Here is a 23,484-nt window from a genome sequence, read left to right as displayed (position 1 = left end):
ATGTGCTGGACATTAGGTTAAGTAATCTGTGTGTGCATTTCTCATAAGCACCCCATGTTTGCCCTGGCCACGGGCACTGTGCTTACTGGAGTGGTGAGGACTGGGGGGCTTCGTTAACTAGTTATCTTGCCCTTGTTCATTTAGTAAAGGTCTGAGTTGGGATTTAACTCAAGTCTGCCTGACTCCAGGCTCTTACACTTAACGACATAACATTGCATTTCAGCGGGAATGCTGCTCATTGACCCAAATCACCGGTTCGTTGGATTTACCAAAACCAAATATCATGCATAGTTAATTTGCCCACAATATTTTAAAATATAATTTATCATAGGATTAAATAAGTAATGCATCACACAAATTTAAAAAATTTAAAAAAGTATAAAAACATAAAGAGACTGAAAAAATCTTCCTCCCGCCCAACCCACTCCCTGCCCAGGGTCCCACCGACTGGACAGGCGGCCTGTACACTGTTTCTTGTTTATCCAGCCAGAGTTCCTTTTAAGCAAGGAAACACCCACATCGGTTATGCCCCCTTTATCCAAAAACGTTAACATAACGTTCACACTGTGCTGTGCCACGCCTTTTTACCTAAAACATATATGCTGGATATACACAGTGTCCCTATAAAGAACAGGGACAAGCAAACTTTTCCTGTAAGGGACCATGTAACAAATATTTCGGGTTTGTGGGACATGCCGTCCGAGGACGGCTACTTGTCTCTGAAGTTAAGTGCCTTCACTTCCAAGGACTGTGATCAAAAAACTCTACAAAATCAGGCTGAATTTGGCTCACAGGCTGTGGTTTGCTGACCCTGGACATAAAGCATTTCTCTGTCTTTCTTTCATATTTTTAGAGTAATTCATGGCATAGCTGCATTGTGATTTATCAAATCAGTTTCTATATTAATGGGCATTAACTGTGTCTTCTTATCTATCACAAACAATGACTTAATGAATAATCTTGATTCACATTACTTCACAGTGGGTAACAGTATACCTAGAGGTAAATACCCAAAAGAAGAATTGCCAGGTAAAAGTTAATATGCATTTGTAATTTTAAGACATTTCCAAATGGTCTTCCACTGGGGCTGACCGTTTACATTCCTGCACAAAGTATGAGAGTCCTTATTTCCACACAGACTGTGGAAAGAGCAGGTATCAAAAAATTTTTTGACAATCAAGTAGTTGACAAAGTGTGTATTAGCTGGTTTATAAGGTAATTCTCAACATTTTCTTAAAGAAAAAAACAGCTGAATTGGAGGTTTTATTTGTTTTGATCTACATGAATATATAAAGTTTCAGTGGAGTAGTTGAAATGGTCAAATTATAACTATTTATTTAGACAGCATAATAATTTCCTAGGGATGACATATCTAAGCACCACAAACTGAATGACGTGAAAGAACAGAAATTCATTCTCTCACAGTTCTAGAGGCCAGAAGGGTGAAATCAAGATGTCGGCGTAGCCGGGCTCCCACTGGAGGGTCAAGGGGACTCCCCTTGCCTCTTCCTAGTCCCTGGCGGCTCCTGGCGGCCCTTGGCTTTTCCTGGCTTATAGCTGGATGGTTCTTGTCTGTGCCCCTGTCATCGCAGGACCCCCCTCTCAATCTCTACGTCACTGTCTCCTTCCTCTTATAAGGTCACCAATCACTGGATTTAGGACCTGTACCTGTCCAGTGTGGCCTCATCTTCCACAAAGACCCCTTTTCCAAATAAGGTCATTCTGAGATTCCGAGTAGACGTGAGTTCTGGGGGAACACTACTCAATGCACTATACACAGTTTGTGTATTCTTATCTATAAGAAAGAAATGAAAAAATTATTTTTACCAGCAACAAATATCTCTTCTCCTAATGTGTGTTCATAACACTAACAATTCAATTTCTTATTCTGTTCTTTATTTCCTGTGATCCTCAAAAGCCTTGTTTACCATGACAGGCAACACTTACAAATGTGAGAGCATAGTCATTGTCCGAAAAAATTACTAATACTTTGTCATAATTCTCTATTTTAACTGATTCTGTAGATCTTCCCAATTAGCACCAATCAACTTTTAGTGTAGAGTGTCTTTTCCAAATAATAATTTGTTCTTCAAAGTGAAGTATTTGAGAACAGATTTTTAAGGCTTTTAGGTAGCCTCTGGGGAAGAATGTAACTTAAATTTTTTATCCAAATATACACAGTGATTGTGGTATGGAGTTACACATGTTTCTCCAGCAAGGCTGGGAGCTCCTAGGAAGCTGTGTCTCAAGCAGTATATACTTGACATACTGAAGCTACTTGATAAATACTTGTTGAATGAATGAATGCATGAATAATACTAGTAATGAAATAAAAGTTTTAAGAAGTTACTGGAATTTATCATGAATTCTTGTGGCACATGGAACTAAATTTCATCTAATGGCAAAGGTTCTCTCTCTGAAAGGCTTCTCTGATTGCTGAGGTGAATTTAAGGAATATGAGATAATTTGGAGAAATTAGCATAATATCTTATCTGCCTCTGCCTCATTTACCTTGGTAACAGGTTTGGGGTTAACAGACATTTTGTAGGTAATGAAATGAGTTATTGTCTCTCTTATCTAGAATGGCAGGGAAGTTGTCCAGGGAATCAGTGGTTTATCCAACACTTGGTAAAAGATAAAGTGTGGGGGGAAATCTTCAGAGGATTCACTGAAAGACATTGAGTGAAAATCCAGAAAGGAGCTCTATAATTGATAAGGACTTTGAATTGTGGCAGATGGTGCCATAATGGTTGGCGGGATATAAAATATAGGAATGCCTGGGTTACTCTTGTAAATTGCTGCACCATCCCAGGTGAAGATGAAGTCTAGTTTTTCAAATCTTTTGGATATACATCAAAGACACATAAAAGTCCTGAATATTGTTTGTAAATGGTAAATAATGTGGTTCTCACAGTTAAATACCTGATCAAGAAAGAGTGAATAAAATCCCCTTGTAACTTGAAAATAACCAAGGACATCTGCAACCAAGAAATGGTGGATCTAAAGCAACTTCCTCTAACTCATAATTTTTTGTGTAAACCAGTCGAGTGTTCTGTGAATGACATGCGTTTGTGTGTGTTTTGAACAGGGTTTCAAAGAACCCAGGAAATACATTGCTGCACAAGGTAATTTATCTGATAGTCCAATATTCTTTTTGAAACATTGTTTCATAGCACTTTTAAGAAGATGTTTCTTACCAGTTTGTGTTTATTTACCACCTAGGTCCCAGGGATGAAACTGTCGATGATTTTTGGAGGATGATCTGGGAACAGAAAGCCACAGTTATTGTCATGGTCACTCGATGTGAAGAAGGAAACAGGGTAAGGACCTGGAAGATTTACGGGGTGAAGGTACAGGGATTTATAGGGTAGAGGTCACGGTTAAGAAAAGAGAGCGCTGAGTTGCACTTTGAAAAGCCACACATGTGCTTGATGACAAAAACAGACAGTTGTCCAGTAACGCTTGATTAAAATTTTTTCATACACATAGAAAAATAAAATTTGTACATATATTGATATATGTATATATGAATAAAATGTAAATGTTTCTACTTAACTGCTGGACTTCTATTTGATTCCTATATCTTTGCAATATTGTTACAATTTCAGAACATTCATATGTTCGGATTTCACAAGCACTTGTGAATAATTGAAGAAAAAATGACATTGGGCAGATAGATGGTAATTCATGTAATGTGACTTAAGGAAGTGTGAAATCCTCTCCATCCTCCAGCCTGAAATTAACCACGTGCAACCACACAATTTCTGCTCACCCTGAAGCATATCTTCTTTTGATAATACAGCTAAGCTGGGGACGATCTGCTAGGTAGTATGAAGGGAATTCTGGACACAGTGGGAAATGGAATATATTTCGATTATCACAACTTAAGGCATGTAAGTGTGTAAAGGAGAATACACAAATGTTTTGAGTATTTCAGATGAATAACTTTTCATTTTTTAAGAGAATGTTTAATAAACACGTTTATTTAAATGAAAAATGGAAGCTTTAATGGTTTTTTAAAATATAGAACAAGTGTGCGGAGTACTGGCCATCGATGGAGCAGGGTACCCGGGCTTTTGGAGACATTATTGTGAAGATCACTGAGTACAAAAGATGTCCAGATTATATCATTCAGAAGCTGAACATCACAAACGTGAGTTTGTTTTATTACACAATTTTTATTTTCATACTTTCGGTCTGAAAATACAATTATGGAATTTTAAGTATGAGAAAATACAACTGGGAAGAATTTTTTAAATGATAACAGGAGGAACAGGTGGGTTAGAATAATAACCCAGCCAACAGAGTCAAGTTAAGTCACTGGTGAAAATAGTATTTGTCCACATCACACCAAAAGTATTTATCATGCTGTGACCCTTGAAGTATAAAGAGAAAAGCCTATTAACTGTATTGAATAAATGATTAAATTATTAAATGAGTGATTTAATGGTCTGTATTTTCAATGGGTTTATTGCCATTATGGAAATAATATTTATACCAATGGCACAGCTAGAGACTGCAATGAGAAGTACAAAGCTCTAATAATGTAGTAGAAATAAAATAAATTTAGTTCAGGAAAGGAAACTATCAGTGTGGCCTTAAGTAATAGCTGAAATGGAGGTCTTCACACATGTAACAGGATTCCATTCATAGGAAAAGTCCAGAATAGGTAAACGTATAAAGACAGAAGGTCAAATATTGATTGCTTGGGACTGAGGGGGGTGGAACAGGGTTGGGGATGACTGCTTATCGATGAGGCTTTCTTTTCGGGGTAATGACAATGTCCTATAATTTGAGAGTGGTGACTATTTAACAAGTCTGTGAATATAATAAAAATTTATACTTTAAATGAATGAATTTTATGGCATGTGAAATATATCTTAATACAAAAATGTAGGGACGAAACACTGTGTATTTCTCCCAAGGCTTTCTAAGACTCCCACAGCACATTAACTGTGTGCTCATGGAGGGCTGCGGAAGGGTCCCAACTAGGGTCGTGGCTAACGTGACGGACCAAGACACAAAGCCCCCCAGCCCGTAGGTATGGGGGAAACGCAGATGTCGGTGGGCATCTGGTTATGTCGATCAGCCTCCCATTATTCTGCTTCATGAATTCAGTTATATTCCATCAGAAAACCACGACCAAACAAGTCATGTGGTTTCCTCTGTTATCTAAATGCAGATGATCATTCTTCGCACCTGGTCCGATAACTGTGAATTCGCATCTTGTCATACTTGCCTCGAAACTGGGACAGATGTGCGCTGTAGTCCAGCGCTGACCTTCCTCAGCTCTGCGTCTCCAGTCTGAGCTGACATTTCTCACATGAGAGGGTCTAACAAATACAGCATCAACCACATTAACAAATCAGACTTTCTTCACACGACAAATAGTCCTGTGTGCAGGCCTGCCACGCAGAAGTATTTCCAGCAGCTGTGAGAATGGCCCTCACGTCTTGTCACCCCCACCCACCGCCTCTCATTTCTGTGTGTGTGTTTGGTTTGGCTTCTTTTGTTCTCGTCATGGTGGCATGGGCCTTCCTGCAGTTTGATCCACCCCCACATGCCTCACTCACCTCCTGGCCAGCTTGCAGCCCCGCACCGCGTCTCAGTGACAGGTCATCCGCCAGGAAGGAAGACGTCCTCCCAGCGAGGGGCGTCAGTGCGAGAAAAGAAATGACCTCCGTGAAAATATGCTCTCTTAACTAGAAAAGAGAAAAGGCCACCGGAAGGGAGGTGACTCAAGTCCAGTTCACCAGCTGGCCGGACCACGGGGTGCCGGAGGACCCGCACCTGCTCCTCAAGCTGCGGAGGCGAGTGAACGCTTTCAGCAACTTCTTCAGCGGCCCCGTCGTGGTGCACTGCAGGTACCCGGGGCGCCCCCGCCGTGCCAGGCTCCCGAGGCTCGGAGCGGCAGCCTCCCCTTCGGCAGTTGCTACTGTGGCTAACGGCCCGTGCGGAGGAACTCAGATGCCTTCCTCGGCCTGGCCTCTGTTGGCCTTTGCGTTCTTTGCCTCCCATGACCTGCCTCCACTCTGTTTGTAGTGCTGGCGTCGGACGCACAGGCACCTACATTGGGATCGACGCCATGCTCGAAGGCCTGGAGGCGGAGAACAAAGTGGACGTCTACGGCTACGTGGTCAAGCTCCGGAGACAAAGATGCCTGATGGTTCAGGTGGAGGTGTGTCCTCATCTCCAGCCGCTTCTCACCTCTGCTTTGTCATGCAGCCCTTTCACGGTGGGAGGGGGGGTTTATTCACCCTACAGAGTTATGGCAGAAAGGATTTAGTCCAAGTAAAGCCTCTAGCTAAGTCTCCGGCACACGTATGTAGTCAGTTCATCTGACCTAACGACTCCCCGCATGTGTATATCCCCAAGAGAAGCCCTTGCAAATGGGTACAACCAGAAACATGTGCAAGAATGTTCACCGCGTTCAGCAGCGTTAGAACAGCAAAAAAAAAAAAAAAAAAGGAAACACCCAGTTATATGTTTAATACATTATGTGTTTAAGATAGCAATAGGAGAATGGGAAGACCAAATGCGGGCATGGGAACTCCGTAGAGCACACGCTCTGCTGCAGCTGCAAGAACGCGCCGGGTCTAAACCTGCCTCTGTGGTTAGATGTTCAGAGAAAACCGCGAGTGAGTAAAGCCACCCAATGGGACACACAGGACACAGTTTACGTAGTTTTTAAGAAAGCACACCAAAATGTACAATGTTTATAGATACATAGTGCAGAACTATAAAAACAGAATGTCAACCAGAAAATAAAAAGTTATTTCCTGTGAAAAAATAAAAGGTTATTTCCTGTGAAAAAATAACTCAGGGGACTAGAGGTAGTGGTGAAAGAGGCTTGAACTCTGTCAGAAATACGTCATTAAAAAAAAAAGTTGATTCAAATATGATAAAGGTTAGAAGTTGTTAAATCTCAATTTGGCATATCGTGCTTTTTAAAAACAACTTTCTCTATTTTGAAAAGTTCTAGAAAACTCTTTTAAAGAAGGTGTTCTATGGAATATCACCTTGCTTTATTTCCTATCAGATATAGTGAGGAATTTATTATGATTTTATAGATTAGTAATTTGACAACTGATTCAACTGATTCAGTCACTAAAGTAATGGAAAATGTTTTTTTTTAAATTTTAGGAATAAAATAAAAACTATGCACTACATAATAGATGCCTAATGTATTTAGCAAGCTATTTTTTTCTGGAAAAGCGATCTGAGATGGAATTGGCTCATATTCCAAAGAACTGTGACAGCCAACTTCCCGAATATAAAGTTTTCTTTTCCATGCATTGTTCCAATATGAGCAAAATTACGGGAATATGTGATTCATTTACATGTGATTTATAGGACTGTAAGTTACCAGTTAATTATCCGTATTTTTCTTTGAACCTGTAGGCACAGTACATCCTGATTCATCAGGCCTTGGTGGAATACAATCAGTTTGGGGAAACAGAAGTGAACTTGTCTGAATTACATCCATATCTACAAAACGTAAAGAAAAGAGATCCGCCCAGTGAGCCATCTCCACTAGAGGCTGAATTCCAGGTAATCAATCATAACCACAGGTAGCTTTGGTTGAGAGCTGCTCTTTCCCAGGGCTGTGCTGCGGACTTGACCTGGTTCTGCGCTCGGGCCTCGCCGTGGCCAGGCGAGCACAGCGGAGGAGGCCAGGGCACAGACGTTGATGGGAAATGCCCGCGAGTGCACAACCATCATGCGGGAGACTTGTTTAAACCTGGCGATCTAATGCCACAGCCGGCGCTCCTCCCGGTCACTCATTAAGCTGGTATAAAATAAAGTGTCAAAGAATAGTATATAGCCACAAAATTGGTCCGCCAAATGCCAAGTCACATTTCACCTTTAAAAACTACATCTGCTTTTGGTTTGTAAGGGAAATAATTAGAGGAGTTTATGGCTGCTTAGGAAGCTGAACCGGTGGGAGCCGGTAGACAGGAACGAAAGGATACATGCATGTGCCCCAACCTACTTATTAGGCAACTTCCCTGAAAGCTATCTTAGGACGTCATTCCCTGTGATTTCAGAGAATTGGCATAGCTATCTCCAAATTGCTCAGGTGTCTAAAACATGTTTTATAAATTTTCTCTTTCACCTGTGATTTCCAGTTTACTGAAACTTTCTGTAAACTACTGAACTGGTCAATTCAGATGGTTTCACAACAAAACCAGAAACGTGCTTTTAATCAGATGCAGAACCATTTGTTTTGAATCAAAGTGGGGCTGAGGTGGGGGTGGCTAGGAAATAATCACCAGGTAACACAATCTTTCGGAAGGTCTGGACTCCAGAACGAGTAGGCCATCCAAGCGGGCTTGATAAGGGGTGTTTATTGCTCTTTTAGCTGATAAATCAACCACGTTCAATGCGCTCGGCCAGCTAAACTGTATATACACACATGCTGTGTGGGAACACATTGGATTCAAACATTGATATGTAAAGTCCCTAAAGAAAGTGAATTCTTTATTGACCAAGTATGATTGAGTCTTTGTCCTGAGTACAATTCTAGGCTCAAAAATCAAAGTGATTTGCAAGGAGACAGGGGGAAAAAATGTCATCCAGAGCACAGGTAGTGACCATAACATTGATAGAAACAATAGAAGTTTTCCGCTGAAGCATCGAGATAGACAGAAGGTGAGAGTAGACATTGGCTAATAGATTTGGGGATGGAAAGTGAAGCATTTCTTGTCTTTCTCAGGAAAACATGAAATAAGATCATTGTTGGGAGTTGAGGGGACAGGAGTGAGGAGAGCAAAGATGAGCTTATGCTTCCAGAAGGAGAAAGAGTGTGAAATTGTTACGTCAAAGTAGGAGAGAGCGCTCCCTGCACAGGGACGTGGGATCCCCAGGCATTAGTGCTGGATCGTTTGGAATGTACGGACATGAAGTTACAGAGAGTCAGCCACTTGTTTTTTCTTGCCTTCTGCACCAACACTGGAAGAGGCTGGATAAGCAGATAGTTGGGTTAAACCCACCCAAATTTTTAAAAAATGACTATCTGAAAGTCAGGAGGTAAATGAGTTGAGTTGAGGGTGTTTGCAAACGAGTGATAGAACGGTGGGCCCTGGAGAGCAGACCGGTCACAGGAGGACAGGAGGCATGTAGAGAACTTGATAAGGACAGTTTGATGATAGTTTTGATAGGATTTTAGGTTGTAGATTGAAGATATGAGAGTGAATGGCCAGGAGGAATAAAGGTGATTTTCAGTAACGGGGACAGTTGCATTCACAGCTCTTAAAGTGATGCAGTGTTTGCCATAAACCTACAAAGGTGCAGAGGCAGGTGGCTGGGGAGTGGGGTGAAAGGTCGCAGGAAGGAGTACCCGAGGGCTGCCGTGCCGCACAGTCGTCTGGTCGCTGCTGGATAAGCAGAGATGCCGACAGGCCTGGAGGGGAACACACCTGAATTGGGGGGAGCAGTCAGAAATCAGCGCCGGACACCTCTACCTGAAGGCCAGAGGGGAAGCAGGGAAATCAGAGGAGGTGGGTTTTGTGATGAAGAAATGGGTAGAAATGGTTTGGAGGCAAAGAGAACGCACGTCTTTTCTTCAGGCTGTGAGGTAAACGGGGAGCGAGGAGGGAGATCGGCCTCTGACGGAGTCATTACGTTCTTGGTGGTGTCAAGGGACCCCCAGGTTTCCCTTGGTGTCCCCCTCCCACCTCCAAATATAAAAGGAGCAGAGGATTAAGGTGGATGAGATTTCCTGGTGACAGGCCGTGAGGCCGGGGCAGGGGGGGAGGCACTGAAGGGTGAGATCGGTGAGACGGGCTGTGCTTGGGGTGTGAGACGTCACTCAGGACATGGCGCCCTGGGAGGCCCGGACACAGAGCGGCTGCTCAAACAGGCAGGGATGGCGGTGTGGACAACCCTCTGTGTCCTAGAGGGAAGTGAGCCGTTAGTTCCACCCACACGCCCAGGCAGGGCCCCCTGGTGACCCTCCTGACAAGGGCCGAAGGTGCCGCGATGTTTCCCAAGGCACCTGCACCATGCAGCTCCCTGGTGGTGCCCGTGGCCTGGCAGGGGGTGAGGGCTGTGTTCATTCAGTTACACAGGAATAAACGGGGTTTGAAAGAGGGCACTGTATCAACACACACAACCCGTGTAACATCCTGGGTTGTACATGATGAGCTGTCTCAGTTTGGAATATTCACCCACGGGACAAATATTTAGGGACCCTCGGGAGGAGAGGCCTGCAGGCAGGGGGACCTCCCAGGAGAAGCTGCCACTTAAACTGACCCCCGAAGGGCAAGAGGAAGTCAGCAGAGTGACGGAAAGGGGAGAAGAGGGGCCCTGGCAGAGAAGATGGGCATGCGTGTGCCTAGTGTGAGGGCTTGGCCCCCTCCAGGGGCGGGGAGCAGGGGTTTGGCCGGGCGCCGACGGCCCAGCAGGACATGAGGCTGGACAGACAGTGCGGGCAACCCCGGGGGTCTTGTGAAGGACTCAGATGTGTCCTGAGGATGATGAGAAGCCGCTCAGGAGTCTGGGGTGGATGGGCTCTGGTTTATTCCGGGAGGATCAGAGCAAGTGAGAATGAAGAGGAAGAGGCCAGTTAAGGAACGGTGGCTGTTTTCAAGGGAGAAATGAAAGTGGACTGGACTCCACAGAATGAGAGAAAGTCACAGGATTCGGCAGCTTCCCTGGGGGGACCGGCCGGCCCTGCTGGTGGTGGGCTGCGGGTGGCAGGGGGGCAGCCTGGGCGGCATTACAAGGGACGGAGCCGCTCTTGGGGCCTGAGCCGTGTGCTCTGTGCGGGCTGTGCCTGGAGAGTGTATTTCCCATCATTTGAAATAATTCACCATATTATCCAATATGGACGAGGGTCAGCATCTGTGTGGTGCTTTCACCTTACACAAGAGCAAACCGCGTGCTGTCACACACTCGGGTGCATCTAGTTCACACTCACCGTGTGTTTAAAGGCCTGAGCAATTAAAGGAAACATTCAGAGGCAAACTTAAAAACCGCGACCTTTAAGGAATGTATGCAAATTTCACATTTGATGAAATGCCTTTCTTCAGGGAGCAACTTCTGCCACAAAAATAAAGTCAGCATTGCTTCCATTTTTCAAGGAGTTTTCTGTTTTCTGTTTCCCCCTCAGAGACTTCCCTCCTATAGGAGCTGGAGGACACAGCACATTGGGAATCAAGAGGAAAATAAAAGGAAAAACAGGAATTCTCACATCATTCCATGTATGTAGCTTAGTTTTCATATCAAAGTTAGGATCTCTGTTAGAGTGTTTTAAATGTCAGACACATATACACACAACTGATCTTGAAGCAAGTTTTCAGCTAACACTGGGCTGACAGCAGAGAATGCTTATTAGGCTATTTAAATTTTAGATACAGCAAGTAATACTTTGGATCCCAATCATTCATAATGGACTTTGGAGGACAGACCGTATTCGGTGTTTTCTTTCTACCAGTTATTTCAGAAATGGGTGTCACAAAGACGTAACCTCTGAAGCTGGGGGAAAAAGGTCAAGTCCTTGTCTCCAGTTCTTTCTCATCTTTAGTTTATTCCAGTTGTTTACTCCAGGGTAGCTACCAAGTAGCAGTAATTACTGCCTTTTGTCACCTTCTTGTTTTCTCTTCATCTGTTCCCTGTATGTGGGGGACAGAAAGTAGGGGAACAGTACTCTATACTCTGAATCATCAAACTTAATAGACCAGAATATGCAGTTTTCCATACATGAATTCTGCTACTGAAGAATATCGATAGCGCCACATCTGGTCCAAATGTATTTCAGTTTTATAATAAAATTAGCATGGAGAAAGTATGAGCCAAGCAAAAAAATTAGATAACCTGATAAATCAGATCAGTGCAGGGCTGACCCAGGAAATTTCTGAGGAAGCCCTTACGGACATAGTTTAAAACATGGAATCGATGGTGAGGTAGCTAATGAGACCATTTTATCAGGATATGATAAGTTAAAGAAATTGAGAAACAGTGAGAAATTAGAGATTAATTTTCTTGATTAAATGTCATCTATGACACCAATTTAATTAAGATGGCTCATTTCATATTAATGGATATAATTGAGAAATTAGGTTTTTACCAAAGTATGTTTTTTTTGACTTATATAAATATTTCTTTTAATTTATATAAAGCAGAATGATGATCTACCGTGTGTCAAAGACTGAATAATCATATGGAATGTTATGATACTATTTGTTGTTTAACATAGAGTTAAGTCTCATTTTTTTCCTGAAATCCTTTTGAGAAGTTCTTTTTCTTGGACTTGTTGTTTATAATTTGTTCATCAATAAAAACTGAGTTTCATGTCATGTCGATCAATACATTTACATAATGTTATCTGTCACTTCTAAATTACATTCTAATTTCCACATGACAATCAAAGCAGATTTGACTTTTTTAAGGAAAGACTTATGCTCCTTTGTTTTGCACAGATGACTTTAACAGAGTGCCACTCAAACATGAGCTGGAAGTGAGCAAAGAGAGTGAGCACGCTTCCGACGAGTCTTCCGACGAAGACAGTGACTCTGAGGAGACAAGCAGATACATCAATGCGTCTTTCATAATGGTAGGTACTCGAGTTTCCAAGCCCAGGACTTAACCTTTTGAAAAATGTAGCTACGTTATTATCATTCATTATGTGATTTTATAAAAGAATGAGCTTGATGATAACTCTACATGGATGGCATGAAAGTGTCAATCTTCAATATAATCCTTCAAAATGAAAAATAACATTTGAGAAATACAAGTATTTGTAAACACATACTTGTAAACAAATACACTCTTGGATGTACTTCTTTTCCAAATTCTCCCAAGGCACTTATGCATAGAATATTAGTTTAATTATGAGCTATTGTAAGATTTTATAGATATCAAGTAGAGATGTGATAAACAAAATTTGAAATGCTTATGAAATTTCTTTTTACAATCACATTAACCTTTCTGGAGGGAAAGAAAATAATTTTGGCATTGTGAGATAGTATGTTCTAAACTAGACTTCCCATGAGTAGCTAAGCATTATTATTAAGTAAATAAGTACATAGAGATCACATTGTTCCTTGGACCTAAGAATCTTCATGTTTTTATGTAACAGCATTGATAGCAAATTAAGTGACTGCATTTCCAAAGGAAGTTACAGGAGTAACAGAATCCCACCTATTTTTTTCTTTCAAGAGTTACTGGAAACCCCAAGTGATGATTGCTGCTCAGGGGCCACTGAAGGGGACCATCGGTGACTTCTGGCAGGTGGTATTCCAAAGGAAAGTCGAAGTCATTGTCATGCTGACAGAGCTACAGAATGGAGACCAGGTTTGCATTTGCAAGACTCTTTTTAAAAAAAGTCTTTCTGTCATAAAATACTGTTCTGCATTCTTGAATTACTGACTTGATCCTAAACCCAAGTCTTTCTGGTTCCCCGTCACACAATGCCATTCGTTCTTACATCTTCCTTCCACGTGTTGGCCCCCGACACCTGGTGTCTGGGTTCTGACAGCCTCCCGTGTCTGCCCCTCCCCAGCCCCACACACCGCTCACAGAGCACCTCAGGCACAGCGATCCTGGTGACACCCTTCGCTAAAAACAACAAACAGGCACATTTTCCTATTTTCTTCAAGATAAAATCCCAACTCCTCAGCCTGATATTCAAGACACTCAAAAACTGGCCCTTGCGTATCTTTCCATTTTATGTATGTTTTTATGTTTTTCATACTTTCATTGCCATACAAATAACTTTTCTGACTGAATCCTAACATGCTGTTTGCATTTCCATCACCGAGTCTTAATTTGCTGACATTCCACGTATCTGACTGTGCTCTCTCACATTCTGAACCTACTTGTCTAGCAAGACAAAACTCGCACGAGGTTCATCTAAATCCTGCCTTCTTTATGTCCATGTAATATTTATTATAAAATTCTATAGGTGGAGATGAGCCTAAGATCTAATATGATCTTCCGTTTAAGGCCTGTGACATAGATTTGATTCTTTCCTTAATACCTTAACTTATTAAAATGTGCCTGGCAATAGGTCTTTCTTAGTTTTAGCACCTAATGCATTATCTGACATATGTTAAAGCTTATTTAATGAATACCCTCAGAAGCATGCAATTACATGTCTTCTCTTTCTCTTTTCTGTGGTCCCCTGCCTATGGACATGAAAAGCTTTTTCTTGTTTTCTTTTTTAAGAAATAAATATCTGTTCCTATTTCTAGCATGGAATGCTAGCTCTCTTTTCCCTCATCTAGACTGTGAAAGCTAGGAACGGGGAGGGGCACTCAGGCAGCAGTGCCCGGTGTCGCCAGGAGCTGTGGGACTGTGGGTGGCGGAGAGCCATCCGCAGGGAGAGGACACGGCTCTGTGACTCACGGCTCTTCAGTCTGACCCTTTACTCAGAGATTCAGTCACCTTACATAGAGCTGCTCATGGTGTTACGTCACCAAGATACAAAGTTCTACAAGATGACACCTCCTTCAAGGACAGGAGAGGGACAGTGAGACCCACGTCACTGCAGGGTGACCACTGACCTCAGCACAATCCATATGTTCCAAAAAGGTGGTGATACGAATACAGAGGGAGGAATGCGTCCCAATGACCTCCAGCCAGGGTGACAGGGCTGTCCCGCCATGGCTATTCCTAGGTTCTCTTGATTTGCACAAGGAAATGCCATGTATTTGTTGAATGAATGAAGATTTTAGATGTTTATGGGCAGGTTTCAATTTTAGGGCACAATGAATAATTTCAATTTAGTAAAACAAAGGGAAAGAGGAGAGAGACATAGAGACAGAGACAGAAAAGTGCTCTCATACTTTGAAGAGCAAATGGAATCCTGGTGGGCCAGTCACTGAATTGTGCTTTTTCTTATCCAGGAAGCCTGTGCCCAGTACTGGGGAGAAGAGAAGCAGACGTTCGGAGACATAGAGGTGGACATGACGGACACCAGGAAATCTTCAGCCTACACCCTCCGGGTATTTGAACTGAGACATTCCAAGGTATAGAAACAATTTCAGGAGTTTCCTTCAGGACATCTTTGATGTCATTGATGTAAAATCCAAACAACTAAATCTATATAATGTTTTCAGAATAAAAATTTTAAATGATTTATATATGAAAATAACAGCGAAGAAAACATGACTGTCCAATCATTAAAGGGACAGAACTGCAGTTGAATTGATGGTCCCTTCACTTCTGTTTCAGAGGAAAGATCTTCGAACTGTGCACCAGTACCAATATCATAACTGGAGTGGGGAAGAGCTTCCTGCAGAACCCAAAGAATTAATCTCCATGATTCAGACGCTCAAGCAAAAGCTTCCCAAGAAGAACCCCACCGAAAGGAATAAGCATCACAAGAGTGCCTCTCTCCTCATCCACTGCAGGTGGGTGGGGTTTGATCAGATCTGCTCTGAACGTCATCATCATGCTTGGCTTCTTGGTTCCAATTCCTGGGAAATTCTGTCTATCCTGATGCATAAAATGCATGACCACTGTGAGAGCCTCTGAGGCGATCAGTCATTCTCTCTGTTATGTTCAGACAGCCTGATGACTATGAAATTAATGGAAATGATTATATTATACCCTTAATACCAGTGTTAGGTCATCTTTGATTCCCTGACCCCTGACATTGAACCTGGAAAGTCACATATCCTAAATGAATTAATGAATGAGTAGAGGGTGCATGAGCAGATGAATGAATATTACATTTTATTTATGCTTATATGCATTGATCCACCCTATTGGTATTAAAAGAATCTAATGGATTGAACAATAAGCATATTGCCTTCCATATCCATTTTGAGTTATATAGTAACTGAAACCTCAATGTTTAGCAACTTGGATTTGAAATCCATCATTTGACTTTCTAAACTGACTCAAGAGGCAGATTTTAATAATGTATATAATAATACTTAATTTTATTAATTTCTGTTATGCAGACCCTTAACTTTCATCTGTGATGAGATGACTACATATCTAATATAAATAAAAGATATTGAAATAAGGATGCATAACATAAAATATTCACATAAAAACATTAAAGTATACATATACACAATGGAATATTATTCAGCCATAAGAAAACAAATCCTACCATTTGCAACAACATGGATGGAGCTAGAGGGTATTATGCTCAGTGAAATAAGCCAAGCGGAGAAAGACAAGTACCAAATGATTTCACTCATATGTGGAGTATAAGAACAAAACAAAAACTGAAGGAACAAAACAGCAGCAGAATCACAGAACCCAAGAATGGACTGACAGTTACCAAAGGGAAAGGGACTGGGGAGGGTGGGTGGGAAGGGAGGGAGAAGGGGAATAAGGGGCATTACGATTAGCACACATAATGTGGGGGGGGCATGGGGAAGGCAGTACAGCACAGAGAAGACAAGTAGTGCCTCTGTAGCATCTTACTACACTGATGGGCAGTGACTGTAATGGGGTATGTGGGGGGGACCTGGTGATGGAGAGAATCTAGTAACCACAATGTTGCTCATGTAGTTGTATATTAATTATACCAAAGTAAAATAAACATTAAAATAAGTGAGAAATGATAAATGGCAAAGTAAAACGAGAAATGTAAATCTAGTGAAATGCTTTTAGAATTTTTGGGAAAGCCTTATTATTGTTATTGGAACTGCATATACTAGAATCAAGTCCTTAGAGCTATACTACCTTTTAGCATTTATTTGTGCTTTCAAAGGTGAGATTTATGTGGGAAAAAAAAGCTAGAGAAAGGAAATTCAGGCTCTAAAACTGTATGTGTTTCTTAAGATATTGTTGAATATCTACTATGTGTTCCTTAGTTATGTAATAAATAATCCCTATTAAAAACATATTCTTTAATTGAATCTTTATTATAACAATGTAACATACCACACATGGTATGGCAAATCTTTTTTTTTGCCTTCTTCTTAGTGAATAATTCCATTAGACATCATTTTTCTATCTACACACAGCGTAAACATTTGTAAAAAGCACTGGAAACGCAGAAGAGAGGAGAAAAAGCAGGTGGTCTAGTAACTTTCAAAATATCAGGTCCAGTATTCTGGCCATGCCTTTATCTTCCCTAAATTTCCACACCCTCATCCATCAGGTTGGCCTGATATTTGTCTTAACGACTTCAGATATAGACAAAAATGCACTATAATCTGTAAACTAACACAGAAAAGTATATTTTTAAAGCCTAAGACAAATGCTTTTTAAACTGTTGAACAATTATTTCCTTTGACAATTATTATACTCCCAAATTTTAAAAGTTTAAAATTTAAACTTTACATTTAAAGTTTGAAAGTCCAAAAATGCATTTAGCAGAAATGTTCTTCTCTTAAAAGATGGGAATAAGATAATTACATAAACATGAAGTGAAGACTGTATTCTATATCTGCCTTTCAATTTGTATTCTAATACTACTTTCTCCATAAAATGTAAAATTGGTTTTTTATCTTTTCTTTCATTTACAGAGATGGGTCTCAGCAAACAGGAGTATTCTGTGCTTTGCTAAATCTCTTGGAAAGTGCAGAAACAGAAGAGGTGATAGATGTTTTCCAAGTAGTAAAATCTATACGCAAAGCTAGGCCGGGGATGGTTCCCACATTTGTAAGTATATCTCACTATTGCTTTTTAATGTGTTTTGCATTTTTACTTCAACAATTTTTTCTTCTCTCTCCTTCCCTCTTCTGATTCTCTCCTTTTTACTTCTGTCCTATTTATGTTTCTATTCCTTCTTATCTACCATTATTACATGATAATTCCTATTACATTATCACCGATACAAATACGAGACCTGAACAGACTTTGTCAGCAGTTCGGTGGGTGGTTCATCAGGAACATTCCTTTAAATATTTGTGAGTGCCCTAAATTTCCCCACCTTTAATCTTGTATCAATCTGTGTTTCTGTGTAACAAATGACCACAAAAATGAGTGACTGAAGAAAGTAACACTTACTATATTTATTAATTCATAGACTATTAATATGTGCATATAATATTACAGATTATTAAGTAACCTGTTTGATTAGCTGACTAGTTCTGCTGATCACATCGGGCTGGACCAGGCTCACACACGCGCCTGCTGCCTCTGGTGAGCTCCGCCTTTGGTGGTTTGGACCAACCAAAGGGTCCTTACCCGCCAGCAGGCTGGCGGTTGGCTGGCATTTAGCTGCGGCAGCAGGGTGAGTGGATCACACGTCTGCTCATCCAGGAGGCTAGCCCGGGCACACGCACGCAAGGGCAGCCGCATCCTGAGAGTGAGGGCAGCAGAGCAAGGCCTCGTGAAGCCCAGGCTAAGAACTGGCACAACATGTCTCCCTCTGCATTTTATTCCCAGCAAGTCACAAGGCCAGCTCAGAGGCAAGGGTGGGGAAACAGATCACCGGCAATGTCATGTTGCAGAGGTGTGGGAACGGGGTACTAAGGATGGCGGCTTTGTAATCAATCGAACATGCACCCTCTGTACGTGGTAGTAACCACAGCCCGGGAGTTAGGAACTAGTCACAGTGTAAACTTAACTACTCACTATATGCAGCTTTCAACTGTATCTGGCACCGAGCTTGTATATGTAGATTTTGAAATGCTAAGTGCCCACTGTGTGCTCTTGCCATTAAGAGACTTACTGTGTGTGGGCAAGGCAGATATTTATGAAACAATATGTTAAGGGAAATGACAGGAATTACAAGAAGAGCACGAAGGAGGGCACCTCCCTTAACCTCTGGGGATCAGGTGACTCGCGCTCAGATCCTAAGCCAAGAGGAAAAGCCCATAAAGGGTCAAGGGGCAGAGGCTCGGGAATGAGGCGCCCCAGGGCCTGGGGGGGCGGAAGGTTTGGTGCTGGGAGAAGGGAAGTTTTGCAGCCTGCCCTGCGACCAGTCCTCTGAAACTGTGGGGAGACAAAGCCATGTAAAAGGTTCTTTCTGTGAAAACATATGAGCAGTTTTCTGTTTGCCAGGACTTCCACAAGCAAATGATTAGTTCTTGCCAATTTTCATCTAATGTAAAAATAGTTATAAAAACTTTATGTAATTTCGTGCTTCTCTCCTTTTCTAGGAGCAATACCAGTTCCTATATGACATCATTGTGAGCACCTATCCAGCCCAGAATGGACAAGTGAAGAAAAACAATCCAGAAGATAAGATTGAATTTGATGATGAATTGGACAGAGCCAAACAGGACGCTAACTGCGTCTGTCCGCCCGGAGCCCAGCAGGCCGATGGGGGCAGCGGAGAGGGCGAAGGGCCCAAACCCACGAGTGGCCCCGAGGGGCCAGAACATGCCGCCAATGGCCCAGCGAGCCCAGCTCCAACTCAAAGTGCGTAGAAGACATAGACGGGACACCTCAACACCGCGCGTTGCTGTTATTTCTATTTTTCTAGGAGTAGGCAGGCCCGATAGATCACTGGATTAATGAAGTGCATTGGACCGATATTTGTGGGAGCTTCTATGTTAACTACTGTAGAAAAATATTTAAGACAGTTCAGCTAAAATTTTTTGTACAGTCTTATGCTTATTTTAAAATTTCATCTATTGTTCAGTAACGTAACTTCTTTCTAGTCTGTGCATGTGTGTGTGTGTGTGTGTGTGTATGTGTGAGAGAGAGACAGAGAAAAGATGCTTTCAAGTGAATCTAAATGCTCTTGAGAAACTTTGCCTTTTTATTTTTTTGATGAAAAAACACATTTTATACTGGAAGTATTAACTTAGCTTAAGGGCTCTATTTTTTAAATCATAAGTTGTGTGTGGCTCTAAGAACAGCATGTGCATTTCCTAGAATGACCTCAAGGTGTCCTCCTTGTTCTATTCATAAATATCCTGTAGCTTTTAGGACTTCTGCAAATAGACATAGTGGCTGGCATGTGTGTGTATGGTGACCACAAAACAGTTAACTAAATTAGCATTTGGAAACCTTATATTCCATATGTTAGCATTTAGTCCAGTATCTTTTCAAGCTTATTTAATTTAAAATTTTCGAGTGAGCCTAGCTTGTTACAGTCACATGGTATTTACAATTTTGCAGCATGTACCATTCTCTGTATAATATGTGAAATTCATTGCTTGATACTTCTGACCAAAAATTATGTTTGTTATAGTTGGACTTAAATAAACATCTTTAAACAAATGCAATATATATTACTATCTTTAGGATAAAAATGTGGTCATACAAATGTGTTTCTGCTAAATATTTACATGTGGAACCTAACAGTGCTATTTTTATGGAATACAACATTGATATGAAAAGAATAATACTGTATATGTATATTTTCCATGTTAAATCTCACCCTTGAATTTCTCAAATACTTAAGACTGCTTTTACCAGAAATTATATCAATAATCATAATAAAATTCGATCACCTTTTCTTACACATAATATATTAAATGTGTTACATGTTCATATATGAATTGTGTAAGCACCAATTAAAATAAATGCTTAATGCAATTGACATTCGTAGGAAAATTTCACAGGTCTCAATTTAAAAAAGAAATCTATAGTTTAATAATTGTTTAGGATATACAAAAAAAGAAAAACGGTTATTTTCCAAAAAGTATTAAGCAAACTCGTTTTGGTGAATTCTGCATTAGCTTATTAAATATAATAACGTTACATGCTACCTTTTCATTCTCTTTGTCTTTGCTCTCCTGATCTTAAATAACTATACAACATCAAATGCTTTCCATTATTCAACTCATATTTATCTTGTGCTCATCCTCCTCTTTTATTTTACACAGGAAGTTAATAATTAATTCTTGATTATTGTGTAGCATTTTGTCATTAACGTATGAAAAGGAGTGGATTTTAGAAGGAAGCAAGAGTTTCTAATTTACATTAGGTTTACTTAATATCTGTACTTATTAGTGAGCAAAGGGGATTGGGAATCATCAATTATGGGCACCGGAAAGTTTGCATATCCTTTTCTCATTAGTCCCTCAGGTTTTAGTGCCTGAGTCTGTCCAGTTGGAACCTGATCAGTTGCCATTTACTAGACACTTGTTAAAAGTTCTCATGTTCAGGAGACTAGTGTTGTTATGTGTCTATTTTATCTGTGAGCTGCTTCAAAATACAAGCACTAAAATTCTAAGTTAAAAAAATTCAACAAGTAAAGTGTTTTTTCTCAGAGGTTCCAGCAGTGAGTGACATTTCCAAATGTGGGTGTTGTGTGTTTTAAATGTGTATTATCTACTAGAGTCTATCCTCTCAAAACAAATACTTAGAAAATAAAACTATAGTAATTTCTATTAGTTGAAGAAGCAAGCCGAAAACAGTTTTTTCCTTCTGCAAATGAGGAGTGGTAAAGGGAGAGACAGGGCAGTGGGGCTGGCAGCCCCATCACTCCTGGGGATACCTAGCAACCAGAACATGGGGCCTGCACACTAATGCAGGGGATCATAGGTCTACACCTTTTATGTTAAAAAAGAAAATAATATGGAATTATAGACCTATGCCTGTGACTATGTGTTGCGTTCCTAGGGAATCTGCCATGAGATGCCAGGCATTTATTTCCTAGTTTGGCACTGTCATTAGTAATTCTAAGACCTAGTCAGAAAAATTATGCAAAACGTTTTAAGTAAAAACCTGGTCCATTTTAGAGGTAAGCCTCTGGGTACCATTGTGTATATATTGGACAGAAAGAAACTATGTTATGTTTCTTCTGATGTTTGTTCATTTCTAGTACCAGAATTCATTGGGAATAAAGTATGCATTCAGTATTCTTCAAATTTAGCTTCCAGTCCATTAATTTTTTTGCAGTGACAAATATTTGCACAAATGGGATATATGTTTTAATATTTCCTTGCAGTGATTAGCTGAAGGTCTTTTCAGTGATAATCTGAAAGTGTAAGCCTCTGCTCAGAACTTGAACACATATACAGTGACATTTCCCTATCTAAACTTGCTCCTTTCCCCTAAAACATCAAATATAAAGTTTATTATTTCTCATAACTAATTGATCTTAATTTTTAATTTACACCAGAGATTTGTTATGAAGTGTTCTCATTGCTCTGTATTAAGTCTACATAAGTGGGTGGTAATTGCCCCGGCTAATTGCAACACATTTCTTAATATAAAAACCTTCAAATGCACAACTTCAAAGGGAAAGAGTTTGTGTTGAAATGAACAGAAAAGGCTGTGCTTTGAATCTCATACAAATTCTACAACTGGAACCACCAGAAGTTTCTTCAAAGAGATCTTTGGGCTTTTTTCTTATTTCGGGTGATAAAAGTTATTCTGCTGAGGGTCCATTTTCCATAATTATTTGTTTGTAAACCTCTTTACCCTTCTCTTTACATATTTTTGGTTCAATAGTAACCCAGTCACAGGCTATGCCTCCTGTGTCATTACTTATAAATCAAAATAATAATAATTTGTGTAATAGCTTGATGTTTACTAGGCATAATACATGCCTGGCATTTTACTGTTGTACCTGCATCCATGTCTCAAGAGAACTTCCACGCAGCACCTGCCCTTAGATTCCCGGTGTGCAGATGGCGACCTGGGGCTTGGAAGTCTGGCACCTGGCCTGTGGGAACACACCCCACGGGCGACAGAGCCAGGATGTGAAGCCGCTCTTGTTGGAACCGTCGCTGCATTCATGACCTGCTCTTCTGCCTTCCTGAGTATCAACCTGCTCCTGTGTTTTGAAAAATCAGTAGAGAAAACAACCTGAATTAATTTTTGTCTTTTCTTTATCCCACGATTTAAACAAAACTGTGTGTGACACACGCCCAGCACAGTAAGCGCACAGCATTGAAGCTATTCTACAAAAATAAGCACTCTTATACATGCACGGGAAAGGATGTTTTCAGGATGCACATGAACAATGACCGCCTCACCGCTGAAGGGAGGGCCCGGAAACGAAGCCCAGCAATAGAGCGCGAATGCCATTGTCCCACTGCCCCTCAGATGGCCTTCAGAACCAGTTCCTACTGTTCGGGTCACATTTCAGTACAGGACCCATGGATCAGAATCTGAAACGAGCTAACGACACCGCGCAACGCAAACCAGTTCATGGAGAGTATGACTCCCTCTCTCTGGTGAGTGAGGCCAGGGAGTGTGGTTTTCTGACCTAACTGTCCCCAAATTTGGGATGCCAGGGGCTGGAAAAGGACTCTTTATGTAAAATAACATAGCATTTCCCCTAGAAAAACCGCTGCTTTCTTGATTTCCCTTTATAAAGGAGTTTCCATTTATACTGAATTATTTGCTTCCATTGCGTTCCTAAAGACAAGGATGGTGAATAAAGAATATTCAGAATATTTAAAATGAAAAGTTTGGATATTTTTTTGTTAAGGTTTACAGAAATAAAAAGCTAAACTGACTCAATGGTCATCTGGCATCTGCTCTGAGTTACTGTGAATTGACTTGGCCAGTAAATTTCCCATCATTTCTCAGTTGGCTACTTAAGGTAACAGTAAGGTAATTAGCAATGATTATTTTGACATAACCTTTTTAAAACATACTTTTCCCTGCACACTATTCTTTTCTCATAGGGATGTGCTCTGGTTAAGTTACAGGTCTTTAATG

General features: G+C 40.9%; 1 protein-coding gene across 1 annotated transcript in view; it reads left to right on the top strand.

Moving 5' to 3' along the window:
• The window catches only part of PTPRC (protein tyrosine phosphatase receptor type C), a 56,172-nt gene extending 33,504 nt beyond the window's left edge, over window positions 1-22,668 (top strand). Inside the window, exons 17-29 of the mRNA XM_036909451.2 lie at window positions 3,089-3,125; window positions 3,223-3,320; window positions 4,028-4,153; window positions 5,707-5,864; window positions 6,043-6,178; window positions 7,402-7,551; window positions 11,114-11,204; window positions 12,423-12,556; window positions 13,162-13,296; window positions 14,850-14,972; window positions 15,178-15,356; window positions 17,436-17,571; window positions 19,017-22,668. Of these exons, the coding sequence (XP_036765346.2) occupies window positions 3,089-3,125; window positions 3,223-3,320; window positions 4,028-4,153; window positions 5,707-5,864; window positions 6,043-6,178; window positions 7,402-7,551; window positions 11,114-11,204; window positions 12,423-12,556; window positions 13,162-13,296; window positions 14,850-14,972; window positions 15,178-15,356; window positions 17,436-17,571; window positions 19,017-19,286 (1,773 nt within the window). The 3' untranslated portion in view covers window positions 19,287-22,668. The remainder of the gene's footprint in view (window positions 1-3,088; window positions 3,126-3,222; window positions 3,321-4,027; window positions 4,154-5,706; window positions 5,865-6,042; window positions 6,179-7,401; window positions 7,552-11,113; window positions 11,205-12,422; window positions 12,557-13,161; window positions 13,297-14,849; window positions 14,973-15,177; window positions 15,357-17,435; window positions 17,572-19,016) is intronic.
• The last annotated feature ends 816 nt before the right edge of the window (window positions 22,669-23,484 follow it).

The sequence above is a fragment of the Manis pentadactyla genome, chromosome 9, assembly GCF_030020395.1.
Source record: "Manis pentadactyla isolate mManPen7 chromosome 9, mManPen7.hap1, whole genome shotgun sequence".
Classification (NCBI taxonomy): domain Eukaryota; kingdom Metazoa; phylum Chordata; class Mammalia; order Pholidota; family Manidae; genus Manis; species Manis pentadactyla.
The sequence above is the reverse complement of the archived record's forward strand: the minus strand, read 5'-3'. Positions and strand labels throughout refer to the sequence as shown.